This window comes from Passer montanus, unplaced genomic scaffold (assembly GCF_014805655.1).
Source record: "Passer montanus isolate IOZ18808 unplaced genomic scaffold, ASM1480565v1 scaffold3, whole genome shotgun sequence".
Classification (NCBI taxonomy): domain Eukaryota; kingdom Metazoa; phylum Chordata; class Aves; order Passeriformes; family Passeridae; genus Passer; species Passer montanus.
In genome coordinates, this window is record NW_024367707.1 from 3,920,944 (window position 1) to 3,948,590 (window position 27,647).

A 27,647-nucleotide genomic window follows, 5' to 3' on the forward strand; every position below is an offset into this window, starting at 1 on the left:
GCCGCCCCCTCCGCTCCCGGGGCGCGCCCGCCGAGCCCCGGCAGCCCGATGTCGCCGCGGGGCGCCCCGCGGGCGGCGCTCACCAAGGTGGCGAGATCCTGGCGGCTGAGGTGCGGCTGCCCCAGAGTCACTCCCGCCTCGTCCCCCGCCATCTTGGCCCGAGTGGGAAGCGAGGAGTCCCGCGCGGCCGCCTGACCGCCGGCTCCTCTCGGCACTGCCGCTACCGCCCCGCAGCCTCCGGCCCACGGCGCGGCACCGGCCGGCCCGGGAGCGGACACCGAGCTCAAGGAAAAACCGCAATCACCGCCCGGAGGCAGCCATCGGCCCCGCGGCGGGGCGGCCACGAGTCAGGCGCGCCACGGGGCAGCCCTGTGAAGGACCCGCTGTCGCCCTCACGCCGGGTGATGCAACCGGGGCCTGCGGCGGGGTCGCGCGCGGCTCGGCCGTGCCGGAGCCCGCCGGGAGCGCGCAGGGCCGAGCGGTGCCGAACATTGCCGAGCTTTGCCGAGCATTGCCGAGCATTGCCGAGGCTGCGGGCAGGGAGCGCGCCCGGTGCCGCGCACGCCGGTGCCGCGCTCGGGGTCTGTCGCTGTGTGGGTGTGCGGGTGCCGCGGCGCGGGGCCCGAGGGCAGCGGCGGAGCGCCGGGGCTCGGGGTCGGTGTGTGCCGCAGCTCACCGGACCGTAACCTCCGCCGGCCGTGAGGCGATCTGGCTGATTCCAGCCTTCTCTCCCGTTACTGTCGTTGTAGACCGGGCGCTCATTGTCAGGGAAAGCGTGTGGATGCGAGAGCTGCCCCCGCGTACGAACCACCCGAATGTTTTGTGCGAAACAGGTAAAAATCCCAGCACACACCTGCTGTTTGCAGAGTTGGGTATGGTGTAAATGCTGTATGAATTGCTAACAGTCCAGAAAATTTTCTTGGCAAACCAACCAGGACAGGGCTGGTAGCAAACTCCTCAAGCTTGCTGTAGACAAATACCTCAAATTTATGGTATTACAAAAATGTGTTTTGTCTTGCAAGCCAGTCATGTCATACATTGGTCTGGAAAACAAAATCCCTAATCCAGTGATGAAAGCCAGTTCAGAGGTTCACCAGAGAGTAAAGGCCAAATTCCCAACCCTTCCCTGTGGGAAATCAAGCAGACTTCTTCATGGGAACCTCTTACAGGCATGGGAGATGTTGCTGGTAGTATTTCCTCGTGGTCAGGGAAGCAGGTTCAGTGCAGGTAACCAGTTATGTCAAATGTGTGTGTTGTGCCAACAGCAGTGGCTTTGTCTGTTGGAAAACACCTTTGTTCTCAGACTTAGCCTGGCTTTGCAGGTCAAAAAAAGCAGGTTTGGGGCAGACAGCCAGGTGACTGAACTGCGATGATGGAAACCCGTGTGAAACTGGTGTGCCTGGTTTAGCCGTGGTTGTCACCTCCCACTCACACCAGTGCTACTATTTCCATGCTTTCCTGATACAAGAGCTGGGAGTGAGTTCTGCTGGATATACCTAGAGCAAACACATTGCCAGTGTTCTTGATCTGAAGAAATTAACAGGAGCACATTGTAAGAAACCTTCCAGTATCTATAATGGTTTTGCCAATGACAAAGTGTATTTTGTCTTGCAACCCAACCATGTCATACGTTGGTCTGGAAAATAAATTTTCATATCTAATCTTTAGTCAGGCCAAATGGTGTTTTGAATTTTGTATTGAATGTCTCACTTCTGGGAAAAACAACTGAGATACATGAGGTGCAGTGGGAACATGATGCAATACTTGGTTGTAGTTGCCTCGATGTTCACACATGTATAATCCCTCTTTTATGAAAATGAACTGAAAATACTGGACTCTGTAGTTACTTAGCTGTTTAAATTATGCAATAAATGCAGTGCAGTGTGTTTAAAATTATGGAAATAGTTTTTGTCACATTTGAAACAGCCTTTAAAAAGGACTTAATCCTTGCCAAACACCCTGTCAGAAATATTAAAAAAATACACAAACTGTTGCTTCTATTTTAACAATGAGATTGTACATTTTACATATTCTGAAGTACTCTTGCTATTTTGATTCACTTATTTGGAAATGTTTGTAGTATAAAGAAAGCCCAGAAAAGCCTAAAGTCTGCAAATGTCTAATTATTGTAGAATCATAGAATGGTTTAGGTTGTAAGGGACCTCAAAGATCATTGAGTTCAAATCTTCCTGCCATGGGCAGAAACACCTCTCACTATCCCAGGTTGCTCAGAGCCCCATCCAGCCTGTCCTTGAACACTTCCAGGGATGGGGCATCCACAGCTTCTCTGGGAAACCTGTGCCAGTGCTTCACCACCCTTACAGTAAAGAATCTCTTCCTAGCACCTATTTTAAACCTGCTCTCTTCCAGTTTAAAGCCATTCCCTCTTGTTCTGTTACTACATGCCCTTGTGAAAAGTCCATTTTCTAGCCTTCTTTTGGGCCCCCTTTGAGCACCAAAAGCTTCTATAAGGTTTCCTCAGAGCCTTCTCTTGCCCGTGCTGAACAACCCCAACTGAAATAGATAAGAACATTTCTGGGAGTTGACATTATGTCATATGTCAAGATATGTGTATTGGACATGCATATGTATGAATTAAATAAAGTTTAAAAATATTAGGAATTAATTAAATTGTAACTAGTGTATTAATACTGCTCAAAAAACTACATCCAGAATTGTATTAATTGCAAAAGTCTCATTTAAGCCAGTGGTAACTGTTTAGCCACTGATTTCGTACAGATGCCTAAATCAACCCAAATCCCAATTTAAATTAAAATTCAGTAAGGTAATCTTAATACCATGGTCATTGTCAGAGGCCTAAATTTAATTATTTAATTTTATTTAGGAGACTCGAACTGAGACATTGACATATTTTGATTTTTTGGTAGAAGCAAATTGTTCAGTGTGAAGGAGAAGGGGATGGGAGGGTTTTTTGTGCTTTGAAATGTTGAGCTGTTTTAAATGTCAAAGCTGTTGTGGTTTTGTTTTGTGGCTAGGTTTGAGGTCCTCTTCTCTTACACTGTGTAGGAGAGACCTGAAGATCATCTTGCACCTCAGCTTGACACAAACTGCAGACAGCAAAATGACAGTCAGGTAAAACATAAAAGTCTTGCTTAGCTTTTTCCACCCTTGCTGACCTTCGAAGGTCAAAAGTCTGAGGGGTGCAGAAAGATGCATGAAGCTGTGGTTGTATCGTTTCTATATGTGATAAACTTAGTTTCTACTCATTTTTCTTTGTTGAAGCATTACATATGGGTGGGTACATGCTTGCTGCAGCAGGAGATGTCCCTTATGGAAAAGGGGGGGAATCTCTCTCTCTCCTTTGAGACAAGGGTGGCAGGAACACCTGCTGTCTTGGCAGGGTCAGTCTGTAAAGGCCAGGTTTTTCACCAAATGTGCACAAGGAACACGTTTTAAAACAGTGACTGGGGAAACGGGGCAAATTTACTGCATGAGTGAAGGAGATGGAATAGTAGGGAGTTGTAAAGGTCTGGCCATCGGGATGAAGGGTGAATGGGAAGCTGATTGTAGCAGAGGGAGCAGCAGGTGGGCAATTGAGCACAGTGGGAATAGCATTGGGAAGTCTTTTGAGGCACAGCATGGAATAGCTGGTTCATTGTGTGAAGCCAGGAAAGGTGGGAAAGACATTCAGCTCCGGGGTGGCAGGTATAGAAGGTACACTTGCTTTACAAAACAAGAATGGGGAGGGAGGGGTAATGAGAGACTGAAAATAGGCTGTGGAGGGGATGGGAACAGCAGTAAACAGGGAGAGCATGGCAGCCTGTGGCCTACTATTTAAAGCAGAGAGTGACATGGAAGGGTAGCAAATGGTTTGGGGGTGGTAGCGGCAAACCAAAGGTCCACGTAGGTTATTTCATCTCTTACAATAAAATCCGAGTTTGCCCGGCAAAGGCAAAACAGCAAAAGCCAGGGGGTGATGTTTGTGCTAAGGCAGAGCCCTGCTCATCCCATTCAGGGCCGTGCTCCCAGTGCTCAAGGGCTGCCGGTCCTGACCCTGCGGCTCCGCTGACCCAGTTCCCGGGGCTGGCCGCTGTCCGGGGAGGGGCTCCGCCGGCACCGAGCGGGCACTGCTGCAGCCCGGGCTACACCGGGCAGCCCCGAGGCCATTGGGAGAGACTGGCCGCAGCCCGGAGGCGGCGGGTGGGAGAGAGCAGCGCAACCGCGACCCTCTGAGAGCGGACGCGTGTGGACGCGCGTCCTCGCGGCCGGACGCAGATGCTGCTTCTCGCTTTCTCCAGCCTGAGGGCGGCGGGGACCCCGGGGGCGAGGCCGGGCCGGGAGCGCCGGTGCCCGGGCGGCGCGGCGGGGGCGGCTCCCACCTCCTCCCCGAGCGCGGACGGCGGGGAGGAGGGAGCCCAGGATCCCCCCTTCTTCCTCCGCCTCCTTCTCCTCCTCCTCCCGGCTTCGCCTCAGCCATTGCCCCTCTCCGCAGCCCCCCGGCGCCTCCCTCCGCCGCCCCCGGCTGCATGGTACACGGAGCCAGGGCCCCTCTCCGCCGCTCCAGCGGGAGGAGCCGCGTCCTCAGCGCCGCCGCTGCCGAGAGGTGGGTGAAGGATCCCCGGGCCCTCCCGCCCCGTGAGGGCGGCCCGGGCGCCCTCCTGCCCTCAGGGACCCTCCTGCCCGCGCTGGGGCACGGCGGGCCGGCTGCCCGCAGGCGGGGAGCGGGCGGGCAGGAGCGGGGATCGGGCACGGCCGCAGCGAATGCCGGCGGGGCCGTGCGGCCGCACGTCGCGGACCCCGGGCCTGCAGCCCCGCTTGCCGGGGAGCTCGGCCTGCGGGCTCTGCTCACAGCGGAGCGGGGCTGGGCGTGCGGGCAGACGGGCTGAAGTAGGTCATCTGAGTTCCTGCCCCGAAAATGGCCATTTTTACCTGGCCTCCCCCAGCCCCGATTGTAGCTGATCGTGAAAAAAGTATCCGTGATCTGTACGAGTAGCGCTAGCCAGGGTTGGTACTAGAGCTTCGATCTGTTTGGTGAATGCTGGAACATCACTTAAAAATTTAAAGTTCTTGCCTTTTTATTGTTTAGGGTTTGGGTTGCCCCTCGGGCTCCTGCGGCCGCGCGTCGCGGACCCCGGGCCTGCAGCCCCGCTTGCCGGGGAGCTCGGCCTGCGGGCTCTGCTCACAGCGGAGCGGGGCTGGGCGTGCGGGCAGACGGGCTGAAGTAGGTCATCTGAGTTCCTGCCCCGAAAATGGCCATTTTTACCTGGCCTCCCCCAGCCCCGATTGTAGCTGATCGTGAAAAAAGTATCCGTGATCTGTACGAGTAGAGCTAGCCAGGGTTGGTACTAGAGCTTCGATCTGTTTGGTGAATGCTGGAACATCACTTAAAAATTTAAAGTTCTTGCCTTTTTATTGTTTAGGGTTTGGGGTTTTTTCTTCCCATTCAGAAGAGGAGTAGGAGAATCATAAAGCTATTACCGGATAAAAGGACAGAACTACTGAAGTCTGGCTTCCTGTGGACTTGTTATATAAACTTGCTTGTAGAATAAGCCAGCTCTTGCACCACCATTGCCCCAGTTCACATTCAGGTCCCCTGAGCATACCACCATGCACCAACATACGTCCTGTGTTTTCCCTTCCATCACCTAGAAAACGTGTTTAATTTCTACCACATGTCCTATAAACTTTCCCAGTGACACTCATCTCCTTTCACTTTCCATAATTATACCCTGTGGCTGGCTTGGATCTACACATGTGTTGATTCGCCTTTCAGCGAGCAGAGTACAGCAGATAACCACTGAGCTCACACTGGAGACATCAGTCCTTTTTCATTCATCTAGCTGCCACTTTGGGGGATATGTGTGGAAAGTAAATATGTTTGAGATTTCTGTGTGTCTGACAAGTGAGTTTGACATTGGGCAGTGAGGTCAAAACCTTGTGTGTCTTGAACAAAGGGCACAATTAATGTCATTTTTTCAGAAGATGCTAGGAGTACGTACTAAGTTAGCAATAAAGATACAGATAAAAAGACAAATGGAGGGGGTACTTCAGCAATCCTAGTTTAAATTTAATTTTTTTACTAATATAGTTTGAATATTACTTCTTGCTCTTTTCTATCTTATACTAAAAATGTGTAAGTCAAAAAAGATAGGATTTTTTTGTTACTGACAGATACTTAGCTTGCTACTTTTCTGTATAAAATACACTATCATTTTCTTGATAGAAATCTTTGCAGTGAGATAATCAGGCTTTATTCATACCTTTTTCTTACATTTGAAAAGATTAATCATTCTGTAAGACACAAATATATATAAGAAGGACTGATATAATTCAGGATAGAGCAGTCCTGTCCACTTTGAGAGCAATGGCAAATCTGTAGTTTTCAACACTACTGACAATTTAACTTTTAGGTATTAGTAATGCAAGTATTTCCAGTTAAAGATAATTGTCATTTTGGTGGATGTATCAACTATTTTATACCTGTTCTGTTCTGGTATCAGTAAATGCCATTGCAAGAGCGTTGAGCTGAGCTTGCTTTGTGTTTGGGAGCAGGTTTTTCTGTTGTGATGCAGTGACCTTTCAGACAGATGGTTCAAGCTATCTCAGTGTCTGTGAAGTGCAGTTATGGGTTCTGGCACACATAGAGTGAAGAGTAACCCTGCTGAGCTGAGGCACAGTCCATGCTGGGTTTTGGTAGGCTTGGTTTAACTAGTTCTGGTGCTTCTGACACAGCCGTGATGACCACCATGACACCGAGTGCCACTGTTGCTCTGTGCTGGTTCAGACTGCTCCCAGATAGCAGCAGGCAGGGATTGTCAGGGAGCTGTTCTGGGCAGCTCTGTGTCCTAAGAAATGGAGTGTGGGCAGCTTCCAGAAGCAGCCAAGATTTAAGTTCTGGCAGTCTGGTTCCTCAGACTGGTGGTGATTGGTAAGCTCCAGACTTCTCCATTTTCAAGTAATCCAGTGCTTTTGGAATTCTCAAGATGGATTGGATGAAGTCTTAAACATGAACATACCAATGTGTTGAAGATAAACTGTTTCTCAAATTTAGTGTGCTAGTTACAAAGGATTTCAGATAAAACACATGGAAACTGGATGTGTTGCTTGGTTCCCTGCACTTGCAATTGTAGGAATGGAAAGCTTTGATAGCCACTGGTTATTGATCTGTCCTACATGACATCACTCCTTCTGTTAGTGGGGATTATGATGAAAAAATGGTGGACAAAATGTAATGGTTTTAGTTTTAAACTACGTAAACAAAGGTTTAATTTGGGGGATAAATTGTTTATACTGTGTACATTATAAGTGCATTCTTACTCAATACAGTGCACTGCATTCAAAGGCCCAGCCTTCAGCCATGTGTGCAGTTGTGAATGTTTGCTAGTGTGTTCAAATACTTGTTGTATTTTCACATGTGTGTATAGCATTTGAGTATGGAGAAATGTCCTCTTCCTGCAGAAAAGCATGTTAACAAAACTAGGGTCAAAGAATTCTGCTCTAGGCAGCCTTTGCTGTGCGCCTCACCGAAGAAAGCATGCATAATGACTTTAAAATTTACATTTAAATGCATGCATTTGGTGGATGGAAGAGATTATTGCATTTTAAGCTCTATTTTAGTACTCTGTGTAACTGAAGCATAGTTCTGTGTGTCTGGTGAAATATCTTTACGGTGTAACTCATAGCTAATAATGTTCTATTATGTGCAAATTTGTTGTTCAGCTTGTCCACAAAGATTTCTTAGAATATGTATGGGATAGGTGAAATTAACAAGTACTCCATAATTAGTAAACAAAACAAATATTGCTCATTCTGTCTCAGCATCCCAAATGAGTGACAAAGGAACAACAGTAAAGGAAAGCTGAAATTTTCCTTTGAGCTGCTAGACATGGTATTGTCAATACTTAATGAGGACAATAAATTTCTGTCCCTGAAAAATGTATATAAGCTTACTTATTACATAAAGACACATATTCAAAGGGCCCTTTTTCAGGTAGTACTGCTTTTGGAGAGGTTTTAAATCCAGGAGGGCATGAGTCAAAAGCAGATATTCTGTAGCTTGCTTCTCAATAGCCAGTGCATTTAGACTCTGTTTCTTCTGCTTGTGACTAAGAGCCTCAGACACCCTGAGGAAAGAAGGTTCTCCTTGTTTTGCAAGAAAAAGCAGTCTAGAGCAGGGTTGTCAGACTTTCATTACAGCTGCAGAATAAAGATGAGAAATCAGTGTTCCAAGTAAGTGGTTTTGCAGTTAGAGCACTGTAGAATCTAATGCATTATGTGCCTGAAGAGGAAAAAATGTAAGGAAAAGCTAATAAGGTTGAATGTATTTCTCTTTTGGCTTTTCAGCAGAGTCTTACTTCCTGTGCTGCATTATCCTGATCAGCTCTAATATGTGCAGAACAGCAATGAATGCCAATGTACATTGCCCCCACCTCCCCTTCATTGTTTATACATTGGAATTTTTCTGTTCCAGTTTTCCTATAGACCACTGCAGGCTCCATGGCTTCCATTGGATTAAGTGTGCAGCTGTGATTTGCATGCATGAAGAAAATCTAACTGAATTTTCCATTTTTATTGAAAATATGAAAAAAAATTGTTATGTATTGTCCTCTGGGAAATAACTGCAGCATTTGAATAACGCTTAGAATTACATCAAAGATTGCAAGTGTGTGTGTGGGAGGAATGGCATAGCTATGCTTTAGAAAAATTACTTGGTTTGAGAGTATTTTGTATTGCTTTTTTTTAATGTTTGAGCTACCACATTTCTATTTGCTTTTGATGGAAGATGTTAGCTTTAGAAATGAAGATTTTTACCAATTAAGCATAATATGCATTTAATTATCTACTTTCCCAGTTTTTGGACTATTTTAACCCCTTTGTGTATTTGCACTGGCAATGCATTTTTTTGTTTTAAAGAAAAATTTATCTGCTGATAACGTGTATGGCTTTATGCCAAGAAAAGGATATTTACTCCTTTTATTTAATGCAGGGAGACAAGTAGTCCTTTTGCTTTTCACTCCTAGAATTCTGAAGCTTCTTTAGATGGTATAAGGAGAAGTCTTAACTGGTTTTGTGTCTATTTAGTAATCCATTAAATGCTTGCTGCTTTTTAGGAGGAAAAATACGTTAATATTGAAAACTGTGATTTACTGAAAGTAACATCAGCAGGAATGTGAAAAGAAGGATTAAGTTATTTAAACACCCACATTTTTAAAACATTCAGAAATCATAATTTCCAAGTGGTGATCCCTTTGTTACTGTAATGAAGATTTGTGGCTGACTCAGTGTTTTAAATATTTTCTATGGAATAGCCAGTTGTAGGGAGATGTGAAAATTGCAACCCTAAAGGATATTCCCTAAATAAAGGTGGATTTTATTTCTCAGTATTTTAGTGATTGCTGCCTTGTTAGATTTAAAATTCAAAGGCTAATAACATATACATGCAATTTTTTTGTGTGTGTATATTTGTCTTATTTCTGTTTAATCAGAATTAAAAAGAAAGTCGAAAAAAAAATCCGCACATTGTTGCAGTGTCTGTGCAAAAGCAGCAGGATCACAGAGTCACAGACTAGTTGAGGTGCTAAGGGACCTCTGGAGGTGATCTGTGCCACCTGCAGGGCCACCTAGAGCCAGTTGCCCAGGACTCTCTGGTGCTGCTTGGGTTGGGGGTTTTTTGTTTGTATTTAGTTTTGTTTGTTCGGGGGGGTTTGTTTGGTTTGGATTTGGAGTTTTTGTTTGATTGTGTTGGGTATTGTTTACTTGTTTTGATCCTTAAAAGCAACACTGGAGGTGCATCTACTGTGTTTCTCTGCTTAACTTCACTTCCAACTTTTCATTTTTTCTTCTTTGAGGGTGGTGAAAGAGACTTCTTTTAGGGCCATCCTGTGTACAAGTTAATTTGTCTCCTTTATTTGAGGAGTACCTATAACATAATCACCTTTGTCAAGGAAGGGCAAAGATCCTGCTGTGTGTTTGGAGCTTGCTGCTGTGGTTTTCAGTGCTGTTCAGGCACACAGTAATGCACATACTCTTCTGAAGAAATGCCTTCAGTAGGATTCCCTGTGTGATGGGAGATGCCATTATTTCCAGAGGAATACACAATTGCTTCTGTCACCTGGGGAATGTTGCTTCATTTTTTACTTTTTCTCCCCTGATCCATTGTTGTGTTATTCTGTTCTCATTCTCACATTTGCAAATTCCAACTGTCCTTTACCATTTTTAACCCTGATCATGGAACTGACCCTAAGCCAGGTCTTAGTTGGTCTCCTAAAGCTCTGTAACAGTTGTACTGTCTGAGAGTCCTTGTAACCACTGAACCTGTGGGCTGATTGCAGACAGCAGGGAGAGTTGTTTTAACTCCCTGTATGTTTTATGAAAATGAGTGGCCCATTTGAAGGCAAGTGATCATTAAATCTCGTGAACAGGAAGGACTGAGTTATGAGCTCAGCTGCTATTAAACATCAGAGAGCTGGGAAGAAGAGGAGTTACAAGTACTGTGATGAAAGAAGGAAGTAAGCTAATATTGGTCCTTACCTTTTTATTTGATATCAGAAATCCAATTAGAAAGCAAAATCCTGTAAAGTCAGGCTTTATGCTTCCTCTTCAGTTGGGTGCTTCTTTATGAGATGGTCAGAATTAGCGAAGTGGTTCTTTCCTCATCTGCTTTTGTGTAAGAGTTGGCAACAGCAAATCAGATGGTAATTTTTCTTTCTGGTAGTCATTTGATGTTGAGGAATAAGAGACTCCCAATACAAGGTTCCAGAGCAGTTAGCATGTTTCTCTTTGTCTTCAATGACATTGAAGGGAAGGTGCTATCTTGGATACTGGTGAGAAAGTGATTGGATTGTCATCTTTGTTCTTTGCTCCTGCTCTTACTTTCAGGAATTTGAATTCTGTGAGAAGGCCTTAATAGTAATGAACACTCCCAGCACTGGCTTTATCATGCACAGAGCCCATCACCAGGCTTCAGCAGTGTGGGAGTGGTGCTAATTCCACCCAGTCACCAGTTCAGTTTTGCACAGACAAGAGGGTATCTCCAGTTTGGTTTTCCAGGATGTGTGCTGAGGAGTGAAGGAGAGAAGATGGTTAACCATTGATGAGTCTAATAAAATGCATTCTTGTTACAATGGCAGCAGCCAGAATGTGGTGCTTGAGGAAGTGGGGGTAAGTGGTAACTGCTCTCTGAGGCTGTGAAACACAGGCCAGCCTAGAGTCACTTCTGGGTCCATATACTTGTGTGAAGTTTTATGACCTTGAGAATCTGCAGGTTTTTCCAATGTGTTGGTATTATTTAGATTTTCATGTGGGTTACCAGTACCAAAACATTATTGGCTTTATATGTTATAGAAAATTCAGAGTTAAATGCAACCAATATCTGAGGGAAAGTTGAAGAGTAATTTGAGGTGGGATGAAGTGGAACAAAAGTAGCTGAACCAATTCTAATAGTAAATGAATATTAAAAGGGGAAGTTGTTGCTCTTTCACTCTTTTCCTGCACAAGTATCTGTCCTGTCCTCTGCATCAGGTTGGTTCTTGTGCCAAACCCCACCGTGTCAAGTCAGAAGTCAGCTCACTGGGAAGCAGAAAGATTTCTAGTTCTGAGGTTTTGTGTGTGCTGGGGGGTGGGCTGGTCATGTTTGTGTCTTTTTCACGTCTGTCCCTTCCTGCTCTTAGTTTATTTTTTAGTCATGTTTATGAGTTGAATTGACTTTCTGGAGAAGCCCAATGAACCCCAGAAATGGCTCAAAGTAGGCAGCAGGAGCTCAGGTCCTGGAATGTGATGGAGAAGGAGAATGCAGTGTGCTGTGGTCCTTTGGTGAATTGTTAATTGGTTCAAGCTGTGTTGTGCAGCTTTACCCTACCTAAACCCAAAGAAGTTGAGCAACATTTTGAGAAAATTTTGGATTTTGAATAGGTTTTTATTTTGATTATTGAATTGACTTTACCAGGTTGCTGCTGCTCTTAGATTTTTTTTTTATTTGCAGTTTAATTATAGCTTGCATATAAGTACATAACACTGTATCTGCAAATGCTTAATGAGCAATTAAGCTTTACTAAGCCCACTATACAGAATATTATTTTTTGTGACCTGTTCTTGTCAGTGCTTCTTGTTGCCTTAGTATTTTGCACTTCATAGATCTCATAACTTGACATTAATCACTATAGTAAGAAATGGGGGGGAACATGATGGGACTGTGTTTTTACAGGAGAAGTGAAGCACACAATCTCAAATAGTATCTGTGAAAATGTTCATTTTCCTACAAATAACTTTTGAGTAAATTGACATAGATTTTAAAGCATAATAAATGTATTTTTTTAAGATCATACCAGGTACAGATCTACTGAAGCTTGTTTCTGAAGTTAAGGAAGTTTGGCTTCCTTTTTTTGAGACCTTTGATATCCAAGAGTGGGTATTTTATTGCTCCCCTGAGATAATTCTTTAGAAAGATTGATGGGGGAGAGGACAAAAACCATGACAACCTTTTTAGTTCATTATATGACCATGAAATAACTTGGAGTAAGGAATAATTTTGGCAGTATTGCATAGTTATTTTTGTTCATTACCCTGTCTTTAAAATGAGAATATTTGGTTTGGGGAGAAATATATAAAGTTTGTGTTTTAAGTTATTTCCTAAGTTGATTTTTCAGCTGGAGACAAAACAGAAAGAATGGTGAAGACTTTTAAGTCCTAATCAAAGCAATCTCAGTTAGGATTTATCTGGCCAGGAAGAGCTTGTAATATGTTATTAGAAATTATGATTTATTTTTATTTTTGTTTATTTTCTTTCTTCCCCCCAGGTGATTCATGGCAGGGGACGTGGAAGGGTTTAGCTCCTCCATCCATGACACCAGTGTCTCTGCAGGATTCAGAGCACTGTATGAGGAGGGATTGCTTCTTGATGTCACACTTGTCATTGAAGACCACCAATTTCAGGCCCATAAAGCACTGCTTGCCACCCAGAGTGATTACTTCAGGATTATGTTCACAGCAGACATGCGAGAACGAGATCAGGACAAAATCCATTTGAAAGGTCTGACAGCTACAGGCTTCAGTCATGTCCTCCAATTCATGTACTATGGAACTATTGAACTGAGTATGAACACTGTTCATGAAATCCTTCAGGCTGCCATGTATGTCCAGCTTATAGAGGTGGTAAAGTTTTGCTGCTCTTTTCTCTTAGCTAAAATCTGCTTAGAAAACTGTGCAGAAATTATGAGACTTCTGGATGATTTTGGTGTAAACATCGAAGGAGTCAGGGAAAAATTGGATTCCTTTCTCCTAGAGAATTTTGTGCCACTCATGTCCAGACCTGACTTTCTTTCATATCTGAGCTTTGAGAAGCTCATGTCTTACTTGGATAATGATCATCTGAGCAGGTTTCCAGAGATAGAGCTGTATGAAGCTGTTCAGGCCTGGCTACGCCATGATAGAAGACGCTGGAGACATACGGACACCATCATTCAGAACATCAGGTTTTGTTTGATGACACCATCCAGTGTTTTTGAGAAGGTTGGTGCATTTGAAAAGCAGTAGGCAGGATTCATCATTTAGCTAGGGCAACATGCCATTAAATAGGTAAGATTCTGGAAGCTATGAAAAGGAGCAAAATGATAGCATTTATTTTTCTAATAAAGAAAAGCACAGAAGGCAAACATCTAGAAGTGTTGTCTTTGGTTATTAGACAATAATACCTACAGTGGCTGGAGAACAGGTATGTTTGCAGTACATGTTTATATGTGACTTAATATGGAAAAGACCTTTTGAAATAAGGTCACTTGTATCTAGTTTGATTTTGAACATTCTTAACTGTTTTCCACAAGTTGCTTCTTGCTCTCCAGAGGCTCTAGACCTGCACACAATAATGTGGGGAGTATGTTATGATAATTGCTACCAATATAATCAAATATAGTGACTGCAAATCTTATGTGGCCTAAGTACAGGGTAGAGTTATTTACAAATGAAAAGTAGCATCTGCTCTTAAATCTGCAGAGTGTTGTTGTTGTATCTTCAGTGCTTGTGCTCTTACACAGCAGTTAGAAGTAAACCCTGATCCTACAAAGTTACAAATACACTTGGTTGTACACATGACATAATGCAATCAAAAATTATTGATGGTATCAAATGTAATGATTTACTTTAAATATCAGAGGACTCATTGTAACAGCTGATCTTAGAGTTAACTTTCATTGTATGTAGTAAGAGTTAAATGAGCACTTGCCTTTTCTACTCTGCTGTTGAAGAACAGACAAGAAATTGTTTTCTAGTTCTTCAGAATCTCTGAATATTTATTAACAGCAGAGGATTGCAGTACTTTGTAAGCAGCTCTCTTACAGTAACAGTGTTCAGGTTGGGAACCTGAACTTATCTGTGGTGTTTTAACAATGTTAATTTTGTGTTATAAGATGAAACTTCAACTTCTGTATTTTTCACCTCTCAGCAAATTAATAGGATTTCAGACCCCATGTTTTTGTTGTGCTTCTTACAAATTAATCTTCCATATATTTTTACTTCAGTATCTAGTGAATATACAGACAATGTTGTATTGTTTTTAAGGGCCACTGGATCATCTAAGCAGGTTTAATGGTTTTAAGTGCCACAGGATCATCTAAGCAGTAATTCTTATTTGTGTTTCAGATTATAAGAGCTATTAATTACTTACTAGTGAATTTTTATATTTTGGATCTTTTTCTCTGTGTGTGAACTGAGTATAGGAAGTAAGAATACATAAAATATATTTATAATGCTATATTGGATTATAGACATAAAATAATTACCTAAACATATTTTAGAATACTAATGTAATGTTTCTATTGGGTTAAAACATTTTTAACTAGTAGGAGCAGAACTCTGCTGGATACTCTGTAGTGTCTTGTTTTAAATAGCACTTCTACCATACTATTACATCATTTAAGCCCTTCAGTAATAAAACCTACAGAATTCACAACATATTTTTTGAGGTTAATCTGATAATGCAGGATTTGTGTGATTCTGCTTCAGCAGTATGAGTTTTGGGGATGCAAGCTCAAGCATCAAGCTGTCTTCAGTTAAATTTCTCTAAGTGCAAGTGAAAGTGTATGTTGATCTTCAGCATTATATTTGGGTATAACTTCTGGGTTGGTTTTGATATCATTGGTATAAATCCTGCATACAGTGCTTCTCATGTTTTGTCTTGACAGCTACCAAATGGCCCAATAGGTACAACTTCAGGAGAGCAGTTGTTCTGGGCATGCCAGGTTATATACCTACATGTAAGAGCTTTATCTGGTAATACCCTCTCTGTTAATTGTATGTGGGAGCAGGGAAAAGCCCGTGCAGATTATGGAGTGAGACAGCTCAGCAGAGGGAAGCAGAGCTAATTATGTCATTTGTTACTGCAGCTAGGAATGCATTTGTGTTCCTCCCTGGCTGGAGAGTATTAAGTTATCCAGCAGGACAAGTGACAAAGGACAACTGCAGTTGGAGCCAACATCAGAATATAGAACACTTTATTTTTTTAATAAAAGAGCATGTCTGTTCACTGTTCTGGCAGTAACTCAGGGAGAGCCTCTTTCTTCTCTGTGTAGAATGGGGAAATAGTGGTAAAACTCCCTTTTTTGGAGATCCACAAACAGAATCCAACATTTTCCTGAAGCCAGCACATAGTAAATGCATGAATGTACCAAATCCAGTCTTCTTCCAGTTCACCAAACTCTATTTTCTGTACACTGGCTGACTTGTTATGTACTTTTGTGTAATCTTTCTAATACACATTTCTCAGATGCCTGTCACTGTAGGATATAAATAACTTATATAATTTAACTTTGCAAGTCATGGTGGGGATACTTTTGTCCTCGTAAGCCATTCTGTTCCTTACATCATTTTTTTGGAGAGATTTACAATTTAAAAATTAAATCAGTGAGTCTAGATTAATACCTGGAGGCTGATGTGCATTTAGAGTGCACAAGTGAAGGTACAGCATGTTTGCTTACTGCAAAATGTCCTGGAAGAATGGCTTCTGAATTATGAGTAGGTACTCCTTTTGTTCCTCAGCCCTTAAAGTACATGTATGGGAAAAATGGAAATATAAATCAAGTAAGGATTTAGGGAATAGTTAGAAAGTAAAGGCAGAGTATTTGGGGAAAAGCACAAGTTTCACTATGTGATATTATCCATGTGACATATCTATGTGCTTTCCTTTTTTACTAAACATAACCATGGCTCTGTAAGTCTTGAGGAAGTTTGGAGATAGGAGTTGGAGTGCCTTTCATCTGGATCACTGAGATAATCTCCATGTTACTGGAGGCAGCCATCTCATGATTTCCCTGAAATATGCTGTTTAAGCTCCACTTGGTTTCTGTGTACTACTCAGATTGAAATGTTGTTTCAAAATCTGTTCTTAAAACCCAGGGATTTTTTATGTCCAGTCTGTACAGTTTATTGTGACTAGCTCATGCTTATTAATTGCTAGCTTAAATCAAAAATTTACTAATCACTAGGTTCATCAGCTTCTGTGGTAGGGGTAGGATGAATAGCACATTGTCTTTGTTACTGCTGTTTTGTATCTGCTGTTCTGTTCCTAGAAAATAGTAATTTTTGAGATGTCATTGTAATTTTATGTTACTGTGATTTTACCTTTCATAAATGTGTTGAATTTATTTTTTCCCCCATTTACTTCCATTTCTAGTAATACATGTGTATCTACTTATGCAACTTTGTTTGCTGAAGTGTAGAATAAGAAGTGTGGATGAAGTTAGGGGCCCCTCTTACTGTAAATAGGTGCTGTGCTCAATATTTTTGGGTGTTAAGATTACTCTTGATGTGAATAGATTTGCTAGCAGTGTTTATTACGTGCAGAGCTTCTTAATTGTGGCATATGGATCATTGACTCCACTCTGATTTGAGAGGTTAGATTGAGTTAGACTCCAGCTTCATTTTGACAATTTCTCTTTCCAGCTTCTAAAAAGGAACAGCTGAATAATCAATTTGAGGGCATTGTCCTTGCTGCACAGAGGCTGTGCCTTTCTATGGTGACACTGAAAACACTTAAATGATTTCTGTTCTTGCAGAATAGCCCTTCACTGGTACTGAGCAGTTCTCATACCAGCTTATAATTGTGATTAGAATATGGCCAGAGATCAGTAGATGTGAGTATAATAAGGATTCCTCTTAGTGGAGTTGATGGATCTTTAGTTTTGATTCAGGTTAATCTCTAGTAAAATAAGTTTGGGGTTTTGTTTCAAGTAAGAATTTGGTCTTTAGAAATGTGATACAGATGCCATTGTTGTTCATTGGAAAGATGGAGCATTGCTTCTCTACTCCTAGGAGCTGAGTTTGAGTTGCATCACACATGCAGAATTGGCAGGCTTAGAAAACATAAGCACAATAAGTTGAAATCTTTTAAACAATTGTCTGTTTACATGACTAGAGATGATAAAGTGACATTATGAGGCATTGAGATTTTTCTGTGCTTTTGTTTTTGTTTGTCTGCATTTTTTTACCAGTTGTACAGAAGGAAGCAAGTTAATAGCCACCCCATATAATAACGTACTAAAACTTAGTTACCAGGTGCACAAATAATAGCTGTTTCATTTGGGCAGTTCAAAAGAAGCTTTTCTTTCTGATTTTGAAAGCTTTTTGTTATAAACCTAAGTAACAAGAATACAAATAGAGCAGTAGCTGTAAATGGTCGTATGAGGAAATTTTTTAAAAAGTCTGTACACTGAAGTCAAATGTGTTACAGAACATTTACCTTGCATTTCATTGCTCTTCCTGCAGCTTATTAATTAGCATAATTGGTATTGGGGAGGGGAAAAGCTGATGAACATAATGTGGGACACAGCTGATCTTTTGTGGGGATAACTTTTCAAATTAGAAAGTAATGGCTTAATTTTTTGTTTTACTTCTTCATATAATATAAATGGAAGATTCGGAGACTTCCATAGCTGCTACAACTAGAAAAGCAGGCATTCAATACAGCAGAAAACAGCCAATGATTAATCACTGCATTAACTTGGAAAGCCAGCACTTCTTATGGAGTGTTTCACTGGTTTAAAATGAAGAAGAGTTCATTAAAGTTCAAATTTACTGTGACTGGAAGGATGCCCCAAGGGGCAAGTTGAGGGATGGAGGGCAAGTAGAGATTTTTAATTATTTTTACATCTTTTATTTTGGAATAACGCATTTTATTTTGTTTCTGCTGTTCTCAGTCTGTGTAGCAGAAGAACTGAGTGAACCACTGGTAGTTCATACACTGAGATTGTTCCCATTCTCCATCTCCGGAGATCTTGTGGAAACTCTTACATTAGGCTGTGTCCCAGCATAACTTCTTTATGGGGGTTTTCTCCAGAAAATTAAAGAAATAATTGTAAAGAATGTAAAGAAAATCACATGAACAAAAGTTTAGCACTTGAATTAAATTCCTTTTTTGACGGTGTGCCTGGGGTTGATAAGGAAGTCCAACTTAAAATGCCTTTGAGACCCTTCAGGAAGATAACAGAACAGTTTAAAGAAAAACTTCAAAAATGCTTTGAAACATTTATATATTTTTATCAATTCAGAGTTGATGATGTGCTCCTAAGGAATGCACATTTGTTTTACTTCAGGGTTCCTGACAATTGCTGTACATTTCCACCTGTTTTGCCAAAGTCTGTGTGTTCTGAGTGTTGGTAATTATGGACTTCTCCATTTGAACTTAACAGGAAAATTGTTCTGTTGATAAGCACTTTGATATTTGCTGATCAACTTCTTGTTGCTACTTACAGGTAGTGGCAGAGCCTACTTTTGAAAGCTGAGAGTTTTCCCTCTGCATGTTTGGGTGTCAGATAGAAGTTCCTGCAGAAGGCCATGGGCTTTCATCTGCTGACATTCACAACTTACAGTTGTTTTAAATACCAAACAACCTAAATTTTAATGCTTCTTTAATGTTTCTGTTGTATACACAGGTAATGAAAATTACTGTAAAATTATTTGAAAGTGTAGGCAGAGGGTTTTTCTTATTAGGGGCTGAACAGGGCTTTCAAATATTTCTGGAATATTTCATAATGTGTGACTGAAAACAGGCCATATGACCTACATTTTCTTTGTTTTCATTTGCATTAAGCAAGTGAGCAGTCTGTGCTTTCCTATAGGCATATCCTAACATTCATCTTAGACATCATTTGAGCCTCAGGAGAGGTACTGCTCCAGTATGGCATTGGTTATGCTGGTGAAAGGTGGATGCCTAAAACCAGGGATATTTTTCCTTGACAGCCAAGTCTAGGAATTCTCCAGGTACCTTTTCTTACCAGAAGCGAGGTAGTTGATCACTCTTGTTTTGTGGGATTTTTCTTTTTTTTCTGCATATTGTAAGAATTGCTAGCGCTTGTGTATTTTTGAAAGGTTCAGCTCTTCAAACTTGTGCATGTCGAAGCTTCCCCGTGATCTGCAGTCACAGAGGGGTGTTAATAACTGGGAGTTGCATTTGCTCCATCATGTCTTTTTCATTTAAGGTAAGAGCTTGAGGCTTTGCTTTGACATGAGTGCCTTTGTCAAGATAAGCAGTAGTAAACAAATAGTTTGATTCTCTGGTTTTGAGGGTCTCTCTCTGGAATTAGAGACACTCCTTGTTTCTTTGGTGTGCTCTCATGGGGTGAGATTCAGGCTATGTGGAGGAGTACAGTGATGAGGTTGTAGGCTTATTTTAATTCCAGTTTCTGGCTGGCATTCCAATTTCTAGATCTAATAACAGAGTTATAAATGCTGAGGGAGAAAGAAAAAAAATTCCATCTCTGCCAGTCCTTACTGATATGCTTCACATTGTAAGCATGTTGATCCTGTTCTCTTCCATAATTATCCAAGAAAACCTGAACTGCATATAGGCAAAAAAAGAGATAATTTATGTTTTTATTTAACTCCAAAGAGGATAGCTCCAGTTTGGGAATACCTGAAGTCGTCCTGCTTGTTTGGAATTTGAAAGTTCCTTTTAAGGATAAAGTAGCCCAGCCACAATTCTTTGTTATTTTAACTAACTTTTTCATTTTTTTTTAACTTTTATCTGTTACCATTTTTCTGTGCTGTTATTCTCCCTGCCAGCATATTTTCTGTAATTTATGTTCAGGCTTTTCAGTCAGGCAAGGTATATGGTTTATTCTAACAAATACCATATGAGCAAATCTGTCTTTGCCTGATATATTATTGATTTGCAACAAGAAAGTACAGGTGTTGTTCCCAGAAGAGTTGGGCTTACTGTGGGTTTTCTGTAAGTACCATACCTGAATAGACCTTTTTGCTCCAAAATCACCTCTGGTAAAAACAGTAGAAAGAGGCTGGACATTGCTTCAAGAATAATATATATGATCTGCATGTGACCATCCTTTTTTTCAAAGATAAGTTGAACTTGTCAGAATTAAAGTGGAGGAAAGAAAAAGTGTAAATAAAAGCATCGAGTCACTGTAACTCTTGAGCAATACATTGCTTTGCAATAGTAGGTTAATATTCAGTTTTCTTTTTGAAATCTGGTGTTTCAAACTGTCTCAAAAAGTGTGCAAATTGTGTTCAATAATAGCAGTTCAAAAGATTTTTTTTAAACAATCCTTTGACAGCAGAACGTCTTAATTACTACACAAGGAAGATATGATTACCAGATGGCTAACAAAATTTTAATGGTATATGTTTATGGAACAAGCAGCTACTTTATTCACAAGGGATAAAGAACATTAATGTCCAAATTGCTTTCCATCTCTGTCAAAGTTCATACCACCACCCCTGAGGCGTTTATTCTTTGGGACAGAGGATAGGAAGAGGTGGGGTAAAAAAAGATGTAGCTCCTGGTGTTACCTTGTGATCACTTCAAATTTCAGAGTGGCCTCTTAATATTTTTTTTCAGAGCATTGCTTCTTATTTGGAGCTGCTGGATACTAAAGGCTTTTAGACTGTTTGAAAGCAATCCAATTTTATGCAAAAGAAATTGGGATTTAGGGTCAAATCTGATGGAGGGTTTTTGGATTTGGCAACATCTAGCAGGTTTGATTTGTTTTAGAAGTGTGATTCAGAATGCTGTGTTACACCAGAGTGTACAGGAAGGGTGAGCCTCTGAAGAGATTCCCATGGTGAGCTGAGGACTGCCTTGAGCTAGATTAATTAAAATGTTCAAGACAGGAATGGGTTTTGGAATGGTCTCAGGACCAGCCTCAGGCACTTGAATTGGCTTGGATAGTAGGAAGGGTCCCAGAAGGAATTCTTATTTTCCCCTGTGCCAGCAACTCCAATAAAACTGAACAGGGATGGCTTTTAGGTTGTAACTCTCACCTGGGAAGTGGAAGTTCAAACCTACCTCTGCAATTTGCCAAAGAAATGCACAACCAAAGGATTATAGGTGGAGATGTTTCCTTCTTGAAGGCATGTGTTAACGTGGAGACTCACGGAGGGGAAGCCATAAGGCCATCTTCAGGATGAGTGGTTGGTGCAAGCACATTCTGCAGGAAGGTGGTTAGGTACCTTCCCTTCCCACCCCATGGAAATGAAATAGCCCTGTGAGCAGAGCCTAGCATTGGGAGCTCAGGCTTCGTTTGTGAGAATTCATAAAAAAAACAGATAAGAGTAGACCTTGGTAATCACAGAATGGATGTGTAGAGTGTCTTTGAAACCCAGGAAAAGATGGAATTTTTAATTTGGGTACTTTATTGATTAAGCATAAGATGAACAGAAGCTGTTTTCAGGAGAAGGAATAATGATTCTTAGACTTGGGGATTTCAGTTGTGCCTAATTCCAGCATAAATTCTGCATGTGATTATTCTGCTGAAAATGTTAGTCACTGCTCTTAATCACTAAATTGCCTTCTGGATTTTGGATAACGACACATCCGTTTAAACCTTCATGCATAAATGCAATTGCTCTCAAGATTGCCTGAATGAGACAAAGTAAAATAATCTTCTAATGACATATAGCGATTTAGGTTTTCTGGATTGTTTCTCTCAGTCAAAATTTTAATATCTTTTAAATGTATTCATAGGTAAAAACATCAGAGTTTTACCGATACTCCCGGCAGCTGCGACATGAGGTTGACCAAGCCATGAATTACTTTCATAGCGTTCACCAACAGCCTTTGATGGAAATGAAATCGAACAAAATTCGTTCTGCCAAACCCCAGACTGCAGTATTTAGAGGAATGATAGGACACAGTATGGTAAACAGTAAAATTCTTCTGTTGCACAAACCGAGGGTCTGGTGGGAACTAGAGGGTCCTCAAGTACCTTTACGACCAGACTGCCTTGCCATTGTGAATAACTTCGTGTTCTTATTAGGTGGGGAAGAACTGGGGCCAGATGGTGAGTTCCATGCTTCATCCAAAGTGTTTAGATATGACCCAAGACAGAACACTTGGTTACGAATGGCAGACATGTCTGTGCCACGTTCTGAGTTTGCTGTTGGAGTGATTGGCAGGTATGTTTATGCAGTGGCTGGGAGAACCAGGGATGAAACGTTTTACTCCACCGAGCGGTATGATATTACTGAAGATAAATGGGAATTTGTGGATCCCTATCCAGTCAATAAGTACGGACATGAAGGGACTGTGCTTGGTAACAAGTTGTATATCACTGGTGGAATTACATCATCTTCAACTTCTAAGCAAGTGTGTGTGTTTGATCCCAGTAAAGAAGGGACAGTAGAGCAGCGAACACGGAGAACTCAAGTAGTCACTAACTGTTGGGAGAACAAATGCAAAATGAATTATGCCAGATGCTTTCACAAAATGATTTCTTACAATGGTAAGCTTTATGTCTTTGGTGGTGTCTGTGTGATCCTGAGAGCTTCCTTTGAATCTCAAGGATGTCCATCTACAGAGGTTTATGACCCCGATACCGATCAATGGACTATATTGGCTTCTATGCCAATAGGTAGGAGTGGTCATGGCGTAGCTGTTCTGGACAAACAGATAATGGTTCTTGGAGGCCTTTGTTACAATGGTCATTACAGTGATTCCATTCTCACTTTTGATCCAGAGGAAAACAAATGGAAAGAAGATGAATATCCAAGGATGCCGTGCAAGCTGGATGGCTTGCAGGTCTGCAGCCTGCACTTCCCTGAGTATGTTTTGGAGCATGTTAGACGTTGCAGCTAAAAGAGAATGAACAACGCAGTCAAATACAAAAGAGCTATACTAATTTGTTGAAAAAAATTACAAACCAGTTAAATTCCTGCAGAGACATTTCCTTGTGTGTAAGAACAATGGTTAACTGCTCAAGAGAAACAGGATGTACAGGGAGTGTACTTACAAGTTCATTAGAAAAGGTGATAGTTGGTCTGACCTTGTGAAAGCTCTGTTGTTTTTTTTTTTTAATAAATGTAATTGTAAGTATGAGAAAAAATATATATTTTTGAGTCTGCTTTTTTTGGTAACGTTTTATGTCCACAATGTGTTCTGGTTTTTTTAATGGCCATTATTCCACTATGCTTTTGAAATAAGTTGAATTTGACAAAATACTTGTGAAAGGAAGAGAAGAAAGATGTTATTTTCATTTTTTACTGAGCATCAAAATACAGCTCATCACCTGTACTTGGGTACAACCAGGTATAAAGGAACAAGCTAACCATTTCTGTATTTTATGTTGTCTTTTAGATGCTTTTCCTATTAACTGCAAAGTACTGTCAAATCTACTAAGTGTTTTTGTTTTCCCTTATTTACTTTGGAAAAGAATTTTAACCCTTTTGCATGACTGTTTTCCTGGTTTTGTATAGTTGTACGAGTAAGTCTGCCAAAATGCAAATTACACATTTTCTACTAAATTGAAAACAAAGCATTTTTATATTCAAAACACTATTTCTATGCTGCCTTCTATTGTCTGTGTTGTGTTTGTTGGTGAGTAAAAAAATGTATACACACATGTGCATACACTGTAAAAACTGTATATAAATGCATCTTTTTATGTGCAGTTACAATATTCTATTTTAACTAGTGCACAGATTCAGCCATATCTGTTGAATTTAGGGTATTCTTTCATGAGCTAAATAGTTCAAAGTTCTTAAGTGAAACTGGAAGCCTCATTTGGTATCAAAGTATCTTTAGTATATACTGATTGATCCAGTAAACTTCAACTCTTTATATTGTTGCTACATAATGAACTGTTGGTTATTTGTTATTTTATAAATTATTTTTTAAAAAGTAAACTCATTTTACCTGAGTTTCTTTTTGGTTTCAGTGTGCTGCCCGGTTTTCTTTTTTCGTTGAAATTGAAAACTTCAATAAGCAAATGCTCAGCACTGCTGTGACCCACAGTTATTTTTGGAACTAGATACTGGATATGCCACAGTTTATTGTCAATACTTTATTATACTCACACTTCAGTATGAGTACTCATATTGAAGTGGTATGATCTTTTTATTATTGTTATTATTTAATTATTAACTGTTAAGAACTACTGTGTTTGGAGAATGTGGAGTTAGGTGATTGGTTTGTTAGTATAATTTCTGTTTGTTTTATAAGAACCTACACAACTATGGCTACTGACCTTGGAGTGCCTGATAGAGATGGCTGGTCCCAGAGGGCTTTGACTATTCCATTGTGTTAACTTGCAGGTGGAAATGACAGTAGATTGATAAGAATTATCTGCCAAGACATAAATAATAACAGTAACTGCATTTGGACTATCTTTGTGGATGTAAGTTATCCACTTCTAGAACCCAAAGGAGAGATCTGGTGAAGCTGAAGGCTCACACATAGCTCAGATGCTGAAACATGAGCTGCATATTTTGTAAAATCTTACGCTGCTGTGTTTCATTTTAAGCAATAGACTTTACTTTATATGCAGCAATGCAAAACCACTTTATTCAGCATCTTCCAGTCAGAATTCACTGTAGAAAAGGAATGTACAGTACTCAGGGAGTTCAAAAGAATGCACTTACAAAGGGACCAAAATCACCCTAAATTTTTTATGTTAAAAATAACATCTACTTGTGTAAATGAAATTTCAAATAACAGAAGTTAAAACAATGAGTAAAACTTCTCATATTGTGTTCCTATATCTTTGTAGGAATTATGTTCTGGGTTGAAATGTGGGTATTTAGAGCTATATGGCAAGTCAGCAGATTTTTTAGGGTTTGTTTATTGTTAGAAATGATTTATTAATCGGGTATCTTCATATGTTTTAAAAGAAAGAGGGAATGTTTGCCATCATAGCTGTAGTGATAAGTTATTTACACCAGAAGGGACTGGACCAAATATTGATATTCAGCCTTCTGATGCAGACTAGTTTGAGGCTAGATTTGTCTTTTTTTAATAAGAATTCAGTTTACTGAATTAGAAATATAATTTACTTTCTTGACAGCCTAACTTAAAAAAAAATGTGGCTTACACTAAAACCTCAGTTTCACTGTGAGATGTGTGTACATCACCCTACATGGGGAGAGATAAACTGACTCTGCTGGGTGCTGGCTGTGTGCTACTGTACATAGTTCATGGAATATTGGGGCACAAGAGAGAAAAAAAAAACAGGTTGGGGGAGTTTTGTTGGTTTTTTCTGGGGTTTTGTTTTTTTTTTTTTTTTTTTTTTTTTTTTTTTTTTTTTGTCACCAGCTCATTTCTTGATGGGGCAGCAAGCTATTCCAATGTGAGGCAGCTGTAAAGGGCACGTTACATAGAGCAGAGTACTTCGCTTTCTGTGGGGCCAGTGCCAGTGTGGGGAGCAGTCCTGGCTCTGGGTATCTGCTGTTCAGGAGTCAGATGTCTTAGGGACATGGCCAAGGCTTTATTAAAACTAATGATAAGGATAGGGGTGTCTCAAGTTACCTTTTTGAGTCTGCATTTAAGCACCTTCTGAAGCTCTGTGCACTCAGCAACTGCCACTAAAGTCATTGGTGAGTGCTGACACTTGAAAAATGAAGAGCCAGGTTGGTTTTGGTGCTCTGCTTTTAAGCTCATGTTTATCTCCAGGTGCCCGGTTCTGAAAGATCTTGTTCAGGATTGTAGTAGTAATTGTTCTGTGAAATTGTAATTGAACTGTTGGTTTCAGCTTCCCTGAAGCTATGTCTCCATTGAGAAGCTGGAGACATTTTCCAGCATTAGGGATGGTTGGAATTTGCTTGGGATTAGAATGGTGAGGATATGTGAGACTGTTTTGTCAATTTACATATCTACTGTGCTTTCATTGTTTCAGACCCGAAATATAAAAATTAGCTTGTCTTCTCCTTTATACTATAATGGAACTTTTGAGACAGTTATTTTGGTTACTTGGAGGGATTTTTAAAATTGAAATGTTTTTTATGTTTGCTCTTAGTATTTAGCTCCAGATAATTTAGTACCTTAATAGGAACAAACCTAAGGTGGCTATAAGAATTGCCTATTACTATCAAATTTTGAGCATTATGGTCAGATTAAGATGGGTTTTTAAAAATAGTTTAATGCCTCTCATTTGTCAAGGAGTAGCTAAGTTATGATCTTTGATTATTAGATTTGGAGAGGTTCTCTTATTCCCATCCTATAATGGAATACCAGCAAATCTAATGTCACCCACATATTTAAAATTCAACATATGACTTGCTTTGAAAAGCAAATGTACTTGCCTTTTTTAGAAAGGTGGACATAGTGAGCTGCAATCTAGGTTGTGGGGTTTTTTTTCACATCTATAGAAAAAATGTATCAGCTTCATTTCTTAATTTAGCAACCAACTTCAGGAAGAAATTTTCTTTTCAAATGAGACAATGGACAAAAAGCACAGTGTTCCTGTAAAGGGACTGGATACTCCAGTTCCCATTCCACATGCTCCTAGGTCTGGTTTTAGGGGGCAGATTTTTTTTTTATAAGTAATGCATAAGGAAAAAATAGCTCACTTTCTGCCACAGAGTGTTGGTAGTTTCATTGTGAGAGGCAGTGGAATCACCAATCAGCTGGCAAAAAGAAATGTTAGGTATTTTTTTCTCCATAAATTCAGCTGGAAGAAGGCAGACCTTGGTTTTATAGAGGTCCTGCTGTTTCAGAAAGCACTGCTGGCAAGTGGCAGCATAGGAGCTACCTGGCAACCTGCTTTTATGTTACTTTCTTTTGAAAAATGTGGATGCCCTACTTCCTGCAGTGTGATAGCAGTCCTGTTAGAACTAGCTCTGAGGGTTTGTCTGTAATATTTCCCTGGTTCCTGAGCTTTGCAGCTATTGATTCTTGAGGCCCTCCTGCCTTAGAATCCCAAGTGCTGCATTTCCTCATGCTGATAATAGGGTAACTACTTGTGTCAGGGATGAAACTTCACTTGACACTCAGGAAACAAAGATAAAATTCAACAGGTGCAAATTCAAACTGATATGAAAAACCCCATTGCTTAAGTCATTATGTCCATTCTTTAGCAAAGGGAGGGTAGGCATTGTGGGGAGACACTAACAGTTCTTTAAAATAAACTTGTAGTTTGTGTCAGCCTGCATATGTCGGAGTCTTTTTAGAAGTAGTCACATTTGTAGAGGTATTTTGCCTTTTTAATATATTTTTTCTTAAAAAAATAAATAGTGAATTGAGCCCCAGATTCTTTTAACACTCAGATGTGGACTTCACGTATGTGATAGTCCAATGCAAAGACTCAGAATCTCTAAGGTACTTAAAGGAAAACATGTAAGCACATGTGTTACTAAGCCTGTGCTTAAGGGTTTATAGGGTTGGGGCCATCAAAGAAAACATCTCTCCTGCTAATAAATATATATATATATAGGTGGTGAAGTTACTTGAATAAGCATCTGTCACACATGGCGGGTTT

At 40.7% G+C, this 27,647-nt stretch overlaps 2 protein-coding genes across 7 annotated transcripts in view; one reads left to right on the forward strand and one right to left on the reverse strand.

The window, feature by feature from the left end:
- Positions 1 to 177, reverse strand: part of EIF2S3 (eukaryotic translation initiation factor 2 subunit gamma) — a 13,938-nt gene extending 13,761 nt beyond the window's left edge. Inside the window, exon 1 of the mRNA XM_039714242.1 lies at positions 84 to 177. Coding sequence (XP_039570176.1) covers positions 84 to 152 — 69 coding nt within the window. The 5' untranslated portion in view covers positions 153 to 177. The remainder of the gene's footprint in view (positions 1 to 83) is intronic.
- Positions 178 to 407: 230 nt separating this feature from the next.
- KLHL15 (kelch like family member 15) lies at positions 408 to 24,029 on the forward strand. Of its 6 annotated transcripts, XM_039714237.1 has the most exons (6): positions 408 to 581; positions 750 to 833; positions 2,997 to 3,093; positions 12,756 to 13,467; positions 15,135 to 15,206; positions 21,926 to 24,029. In XM_039714237.1, exons 4-6 carry the CDS (start codon positions 12,763 to 12,765, stop codon positions 23,033 to 23,035), a joined length of 1,887 nt encoding a protein of 628 aa, XP_039570171.1. In that variant the 5' UTR covers positions 408 to 581; positions 750 to 833; positions 2,997 to 3,093; positions 12,756 to 12,762; the 3' UTR covers positions 23,036 to 24,029. The 6 variants fall into 6 exon arrangements, with proteins under 6 accessions (XP_039570171.1, XP_039570169.1, XP_039570173.1 ...); XM_039714235.1 differs by lacking the exon at positions 2,997 to 3,093 and having other exon boundaries at positions 408 to 833; XM_039714239.1 differs by lacking the exon at positions 15,135 to 15,206 and having other exon boundaries at positions 408 to 833; positions 21,926 to 23,095.
- The last annotated feature ends 3,618 nt before the right edge of the window (positions 24,030 to 27,647 follow it).